Source organism: Oncorhynchus mykiss, chromosome 7 (assembly GCF_013265735.2).
Source record: "Oncorhynchus mykiss isolate Arlee chromosome 7, USDA_OmykA_1.1, whole genome shotgun sequence".
NCBI lineage: Eukaryota > Metazoa > Chordata > Actinopteri > Salmoniformes > Salmonidae > Oncorhynchus > Oncorhynchus mykiss.
This window is the reverse complement of record NC_048571.1, coordinates 64,313,935-64,322,592: the sequence shown is the minus strand read 5'-3', so window position 1 is coordinate 64,322,592 and position 8,658 is coordinate 64,313,935. Positions and strand designations below refer to the sequence as shown.

The 8,658-nt window shown below is 42.7% G+C and overlaps 1 protein-coding gene across 1 annotated transcript; it reads left to right on the top strand.

The window, feature by feature from the left end:
• The first annotated feature begins 283 nt into the window (after positions 1-283).
• LOC110528227 (tubulin alpha-1C chain) lies at positions 284-4,393 on the top strand. Its single transcript, XM_021610100.2, has 4 exons — positions 284-437; positions 2,106-2,328; positions 3,011-3,159; positions 3,269-4,393. Exons 1-4 carry the CDS (start codon positions 435-437, stop codon positions 4,241-4,243), a joined length of 1,350 nt encoding a protein of 449 aa, XP_021465775.1. The 5' UTR covers positions 284-434; the 3' UTR covers positions 4,244-4,393.
• The last annotated feature ends 4,265 nt before the right edge of the window (positions 4,394-8,658 follow it).

Sequence of the window (8,658 nt, the reverse complement as noted above, 5' to 3'; positions counted from 1 at the left end):
TACTTTGTTATCGTTTTCAGTTATCTTATATCTAACATAGTTTTAGAATATCGCTCTTGACTGTGTGACAGTAGCCTACTTTGTCATGCAATGGGAATTTGCTGATCCTAACTGCCTTGAACTTTGGTTGTAGCCTACATTATAAACCTAACGGATTCCTTCTTTCGTGTCATCGGCATTCACGTACGCCTACGTGTTCAAATGGTCCAATAGAACGATCAAGAACGCCTCTTTTAGCCAGATGGGTGGTACATTTGTGTCCAAAGCCCGCCCGAATGTGGTGGACCGTCATAAGCAGTATAAAAAGCCCCACCCTGTCGCATTGCTTAAACTTCTCACATTAGACTCCTAAAGGTCCCTCTGTGAGAGTTGGTCGTAAATCTACGGTTTCTTATTTTTATCTTTACTGCTCTTTTAAACACCTAATCTTAGACATGGTAAGTTTGAATATGAAAATGACTGGAATTGTGATGTACTTTAAATGTGGTGTCATCATCGCGTAATACAATTTATGTTATGAAATACCAATCAAACATGACACCGTGAAACTTGCCTATATCTTTGAATGTCTTAAGAACCCGTTCTTTTGTATGATTATATATTTTTTTTTGGGGAGGGGGGGGGGGATTCAGTGACCATCATCAGACATGATCCGATTTGACACGTATAGACGGCATAAAAATGCCATAATATTATTGTCTTTGTGTTAGCATATCAAAGTGACCTTTAACATATGTCGATTAAGTCTTCGTTAAGTTCTACTGCTGCGCCACAGCTTCAGAGGCCTTCTATTCCTGATGTAGGGCGGCGCTTATTCTTCCTTCTCCTATCGCCTCGCTCGTTGACCATAGCGTTCTTGCTTTGTTACATTGTTGCATTGCGGAAAGTGGCACGCGGTCAACTCAAAAGAGCAGGGCGGGTTCATTGTGTCAATGCGGTCATGGTCACAATCATAACTGTAGGCTAGGCTACAGTGTAAAATCGGAAATCATCTCACAATTAAGATGACTTAATCATGTGATTTACACAATCTCGCATTTTATAGACTAACGCCCGTGAAAGTTCTTGGGGTGGGAAATGTTATGAGCAGTAAGAATTTAATCGAATGACAGGGCGGGCAGGTGTCTGAACGTTATACCAGAATAATCTGTGGAAATCTGACCACGTGTTTGCCCATGTTGTGTAGAGAAAGGAAAGTACGGCCTGATGTAGCCTATTTTATGATTCTAATCCGTTTATAGGCCTATAGTAAACCCCCTATAGTCCAAATACCTGTATTACACATTTTATTTTGGTATTTCGTTTTGTAGAAGGCAGTACCAATTCAAATGCTATATTTGCCTCGATCTGCATCTCCATTGCGGCGAGTTTTATTACACTTTATTTTCTGCCCGCGGAAAATAACATCGTTACAATTGTGCCATATCATGGATTTTATACTGCTCCCTATACATCGCTAATCTTTGACATAATGACTCAATTGCATTTGCAACGGGGATTACCACAGACGACAGCAATAATCGCTCCCATTGTCAAGCGCACCGAATGGTGACTTCATGTTAAAAGGATGACAAGCAGAGCAAGGACTTTGCCATAGCCTATAACACTAAAATCATTAGTAAATTCTTCGTCATTGTTTGGTTAGGCCAAATGTATATATTTAAATCCATTATTACAGTGTGTGGTTGTAGCCTATGAAATACACTAATGGTATGGAAGTGTCTCCTTAAATTTCTCAGTCTAAAACTTGATTCAATTCAGAAGACCTGTTAACGCTCAAGGCTAAACCCTTCAGTGATTCAGGGCTAGTAGGCTATTCTACTCCAACACCTACTGCCTGCAAGTCATGTTCTTGCTCTGACACCAACAGGAGCAGGCCTTTATCCCCCATAGCTGCATGTAATCAGTGAGTCAGGTGACCTGGGTATGCTGGTGTTCGAGCCAAAGCTATGCATAACTTGAAAACACAGATACACATAGGCCCACAGTCATAATGGTAAATTCATGAAAAGGTGTTTCTCTTTCTATTAACTGAAATGCTTCTGTAGGGAAAAACTACCAATATCTGAGTACTCAATTTGACATGATTTGACCTTTTCCCACAGCGTGAGTGTATCTCTGTCCACGTGGGCCAGGCTGGTGTCCAGATCGGCAATGCATGCTGGGAGCTGTACTGTCTTGAGCATGGGATCCAGCCCGATGGCAAGATGCCCAGTGACAAGACCATTGGAGGAGGAGATGACTCCTTTAACACCTTCTTCAGTGAGACTGGAGCTGGAAAGCACGTCCCCAGGGCTGTGTTTGTAGACCTGGAGCCCACTGTCATCGGTGAGATTACTTTGTCTTGAAACGGTGACGTTCTGTTACCATTGGGCTATCGCAGTGGTCTTAAACCTTTTCTTGCCTAGTGCCGCCCAGTCAGGCAAATTGCCGTCCCCATCAAATGTTAGCAATTAAAAAATGTTAATATCTTGTCATCAGGTGAATGACTGGCAAGGAGAATTTTAAAATGAATAGATTTGGGATATTGTTTATATTAATTGACTTCCCCACATTATTATTGGAAGAGGAAGTGTAAACTAAACTCTAACATTGTAGTTACCTTTCCAGCTAATAGACAAATACATTTTTGTGTTTGCAAAGATGTATTCAGTCAAAGAAAGCTTACCAGTGACACTTGCTGCGACTGGTACTTGTGGGTGCTTTGTCAAAGCCTATGGCACACACTTCAGTGAGTGTGTAATTCGCTCCAATGGGTGGAATTGACTCAATATTAGGAATTGAAGAAAAAAGTTGAAATCATTAGAAAGATTTTCTATTTTCCTGTAGTCATGTAATTCAAAATCTGTCTATTTTGTTGCTAGCAATATTCATAAAAACAATTAAATGAATTCCTATATATTTGTGGACCTACTGCAGTTTCTTTGCCAACCTATAGGGGGACTCCCGGCTGAATACCCTTGATCTATCTCTTTAGTCTTGGGAAAAGCTAACTGATATCTTTCTCCAGATGAGGTGCGTTCTGGAACTTACCGCCAGCTCTTCCACCCTGAGCAGCTGATCACTGGGAAGGAGGATGCAGCCAACAACTACGCCCGTGGGCATTACACCATCGGCAAAGAGATTATTGACTTGGTACTGGACAGGATCCGCAAACTGGTGAGAATCTCCAATAACCTTTTTAGTGGTCTTATTGTACATCCTGCATACTTATTGTCTTCAATAATTACCTAAAATGTAAAATCTTCTCTCCTCCCTCTCTCTCCAGGCTGACCAGTGCACTGGCCTCCAGGGCTTCCTGGTCTTCCACAGCTTCGGAGGTGGCACCGGTTCTGGTTTCACCTCCCTGTTGATGGAGCGCTTGTCTGTTGACTATGGCAAGAAGTCCAAACTTGAGTTCTCCATCTACCCAGCTCCCCAGGTGTCCACAGCCGTTGTTGAGCCCTACAACGCCATCCTGACCACCCACACCACCCTGGAGCACTCTGATTGTGCTTTCATGGTAGACAATGAGGCCATCTATGACATCTGCCGTAGGAACCTTGATATCGAGCGTCCCTCCTACACTAATCTTAACAGGTTGATCAGTCAGATTGTGTCCTCCATCACTGCTTCCCTCCGATTCGATGGTGCCCTCAATGTTGATCTGACAGAGTTCCAGACCAACTTGGTGCCCTACCCCCGTATCCACTTCCCGCTGGCCACCTATGCCCCAGTGATCTCGGCAGAGAAGGCTTACCATGAGCAGCTGACTGTTTCAGAGATCACAAACGCCTGTTTTGAGCCATGTAATCAGATGGTGAAATGTGACCCACGTCATGGAAAGTACATGGCCTGCTGTCTGCTGTACCGTGGCGACGTTGTGCCCAAAGATGTCAATGCTGCCATTGCCACCATCAAAACAAAACGCTCCATCCAGTTTGTAGACTGGTGCCCAACTGGTTTCAAGGTTGGTATCAACTACCAGCCACCAACTGTGGTACCTGGTGGAGATCTGGCCAAGGTCCAGAGGGCAGTGTGCATGCTTAGCAACACCACTGCAGTGGCAGAGGCCTGGGCCCGTCTTGACCACAAGTTTGACCTGATGTACGCCAAGCGTGCTTTTGTGCACTGGTACGTAGGTGAGGGTATGGAGGAGGGAGAGTTCTCTGAGGCCAGGGAGGACATGGCTGCCCTGGAGAAAGATTATGAAGAGGTGGGAGCAGATAGTGTGGAGGGGGAGGATGAGGGAGAAGAATACTAAACTATTAGGATCAGGAATTTTCAGCCTGTCAACACATTCAACCTTTTTCCTCAACATTCCTTCTAAAACCATTTTTTTGCTGTCCCTTTGTAACCTTGACTTTTAAATGTTGCTCTCTCCTTTAAGCAATAAAAGTCTATTTTAAATGTTTGGAAATGTGTTTGTGTTTATTGACCTGTGTATATTAAGTAATGTCTCATAATACCAAATACAGCACTTGCTCTGCTGTGTTGGATATCGCAGCTTGCCCTGAATGAGGCTGAACGTTGGTGACTTATCTCATAAATTATGCAAATAGTCAGAGTAGAACTGAGAGTACCAGTGTATAGAAATGTGCGACAACACAATGAGTCTTGATCCCCTTCAATAAAATGACTGTTCTTGATTGAATTGACATTTGAAGCACTGGTTATATTTAGAGGATGTTAGTATGTCATTGATCATAGTGTGCGCAGGATGACGTTGCCCTTTTTAAAGAAAAGTGCAGCATATTACATTCATGCCAGTGTCATTTATGCCCTTTGATGTGAACATGTTTAAAACAACGCTAAAACCGCATTTCCTATCCTCTTTACAGGCAGTAGGCAGCTGAGGTGACAGAATGGGGGAGTAGGCCTGAACTTTGAAAACAAAATTTAGTGGAGCGTAACAGTTGCATTTGTCTACTGTATAAAACCACAGGTGATTTTTGTGAGTGTTTGAATTGCCTTTTGTGGAGTCGTTGATAACCCTCGTATCATGCAATGAATAGAGGTATGGGCTGATTTTTAAAAATTATAATCTTACTGGCTTTGTTTGGCTCGGCTGTAATAGCAGTGTGAGATGCCCCACAAAGAGACACAAAAGTAGTTCAATGAATGTACAGGGACTAAAGCCCAAACCACCAAGCTGTTCACAGCTGTCTGAGAAGGTGTACACTACAAGGCCAAGAGGTCATAACTTTGTCATTAGGCATACCAGTTAGAATAACTACTCTGCTCGTCTGCCAAAATAATCACAAGTGACATTTTTGTGATAACTTTCATAAACATATTGACATATTACTATTTTAAAATACAATTTCATTAACCATATTTGCTCAACCTTAAATTCAAACAGCATAGACACAACTTCAAATTAACTGAGTTCAGGCCTGTCTTCTCCCCAAGCAGAGCATGGAATTGGACAGCTGTAGCAGGGACCAGGGTCGTTGGTATTGTGTCAACTCTAAGGAGAGAATATTTTTTGCTCAGAGGGTCTGAAGTCCCTGTGGTGGTTGGAAATTATTTAACTTCGGACTCTCTTGTGATTAGCCATTGAAAGTCTGAGACCACATTTTAATATTCCAGACAGCAGTTGTGATCATGTACAAATATGGAGTCATCTGTGTATAAAATAACAATGGGGTTTCCCTACAAGCATGGAATTTTCTTACCAATGGCTTACGATGCTGTTGTAACGCATGAATACTTAATGAATGATTTCAGATTTTTTTGTTCTAACTTTCAGACTTTCATGAACTTTAAGCTTTACTGTTGAGGTTAGATATGCAGGGGGAGAATGTCAACCTACTGAGCGCATGTTGCCTCTAATGCCACCATGTGTTTCCTGCCACATTTCACGCTGTCATTACCTACCTGGTCTGACCTGTGTAGCCAGTGCTGCAGCTTTAGGTGAGTTGCTAGACACACGTCTTTGAAATGGCCGCTGCTTTGTACACGTCTGCTGGGAGGAGGTACTAATACAGGAAATATGAGGTCTGTACATTAGATGGTGACTGTGTCCTAGATTTTGCATCAGATAAGATAGCTTTGGTGTGTGTCTGTACAAGTGTGTGCTTGTGTGTGCGTGCTTGTGTGTGAAGGGAGGCGATGCAGATAGAGACTCAGGACACAGGAAACCTCATCAGTGGTCATATGTGAATATTGGTCATTACATGACATTAATTGCTGCAGTGTGTAGTCTTCCATTAAGGAAAGACAGAGGCATGGAGAGAGGAAGCAAAACAGCAATCTCATTTATTATAAGGCAGGTTGATTCGATTGTGGTGCAAAGCCCAACAACAGGAAATTAATTACAGAGAAAGTCAGACATGGCAAGGACTATGTTTGGTTCAGATTTGGACCAATCATAGACATCCATGTTTCACGTTTGGACAGCACAGTACGGTTAGGGCTGGGTGAAATGTCCAAAATATCATATCACAGTATTTTTAAAACATTTTTACAGTATGAAGGTATTTTACGGTATTTTATGTTTTTGAATAAAAAAAGTTCAAAATGTGCTTTATGAGTAGTGCGTGATTTTACAGTGGCAACACATACTGTACATTCTAAGTGATTTCAATGGGTCTTTCTCTATTCTAATTGTTTTATGCTGTTCAATTCAACTTCAACCAACATTGTTGCATGTCAAATCAAACGTATTGGTCACACACACATATTAGCAAATGTTATTGCGGGTGTAGCGAAATGCTTGTGTTCCTAGCTCCAACAGTGCAGTAGTATCTAACAATTCACAACAATACAAAAATCTAAAAGTAAAATAATGAAATTAAGAAATATATAAATATTAGGACGAGCAATGTCGGAGTGGTATTGACAAAAATGCACAAGTGCACCTTCTGCTGTTTCCTGAAGTCCACGATCAGCTCCTTTGTTTTGTTGACATTGAGGGAGAGGTTATTTGCCTGGCACCACACAAAGAGGGCCCTCACCTCCTCCCTGTAGGCTTTCTCATCATTGTTGGTAATCAGGCCTACTGTTGTGCCGTCTGCAAACCTGATGATTGAGTTGGAGGTGTGCATGGCCACACAGTCATGGTGAACAGGGAGTACAGGAGGGGGCTAAACACACACACTTGTGGGGCCCCTGTGTTGAGTATCAGCGAAGTGGAGGTGTTGTTTCCTACCCTCACCACCTGGGGGCGGCCCGTCAGGAAGTCCAGGACCAAGTTGCGCAGGGCAGGGTTCAGACCCAGGGCCCCAAGCTTAATGATGAGCTTGGAGGGTACTATGGTGTTGAAGGCTGAGCTGTAGTCAATGAACAGCATTCTGACATAGGTATTCTTCTTGTCCAGATGGGATAGGACAGTGTGCAGTGTGATGGCAATTGCATCGTCTGTGGATCTATTGGGGTGGAAAGCAAATTGAAGTGGGTCTAGGGTGTCAGGAAAGGTGAAGGTGATATGATTCTTAATAACTAAACTTTCAAAGCACTTCATGATGACAGAGTGAGTGCTACGGGGCGATAGTCATTTAGCTCAGTTATCCTTTGCTTTCTTGGGTACAGGAACAATGGTGTACATCTTGAAGCAAGTGGGGACAGCAGACTGGGATGGGGAGAGATTGAATATGTTCGTAAACACTCCAGCCAGCTTGTCTACGCATGCTCTGAGGACGCGGCTAGGGATGCCGTCTTGCGAGGGTTAACACGCTAAAATGTCTTACGAAGGTGTTTAGCTTGTCTGTGAGCAAGATGTCGGTGTCAAAGGGAAAACGTGGCTCGTTTTCCCTTTGTAATCCGTGATTGTCTGTAGACCCTGCCACATACGTCTCGTGTCTGAGCCGTTGAATTGCGACTCCACTGTCTCTGTACTGACGTTTTGCATATGCTGCATTGACCATGCAGACTGAAGGCAAGTGTCTTGTGGTCAAGCAACAACAAATGCGCTCCTTCAGTGACAGGGGGCAGGGCTAGGTCTGTGTGGAAAGCGGCATGGAGAGAGAGAGAGAGAGAGAGAGAGCGGAGAGAGATGACTCAAGTAGCTGTCTAAACTATAAATATTGACATTATACATGGCATATCACATTTAACATTCAAATACTGTTATAGAAGTTAAAGTAAAAACCCAAACCTGTCCGTGCATCAATAGCGGTGTATAGTAAAATACGGTATACCACCCAGCCCTAAGTACGGTAGAGTGCAGCAGAGTACAGTACATTACATAATCCTGTACACAGTACCTTAAAGAAAAGTAGAGTATAGTACAGTACGATACAGTACAGGGGACTGCAATACAGTAGAGCACAGTAGAATACAGCAAAATAAATAAAAGTAAAGTATAGTGTGATGTATTGTACCCTACTTTACTCTAATATATTTTACTCTACTGAACTATACTAAACTGCACAACATTGTACTGTACTCTACTGTACTAAACTATTCTGAATAAAATTCTACTATCCTACACCGTATCATGCCATACCATACCGTACTGTACTTTACTGTACTGTGCTCTACTGTGCTGTTCAAACTTGTGAAACATCGCGTAGACATCTATGATCATTTCAGATTTGTCTATGGTCTGCACCGACCAAATGTTGACTTTCAAATAATACCCAGCATGCTTTGCAAGTGTCTAAGGGACTGCATCTCAGTGCAAGAGGCGTCACTACAGTACCTGGTTCGAATCCAGGCTGTATCACATCCGGCCGT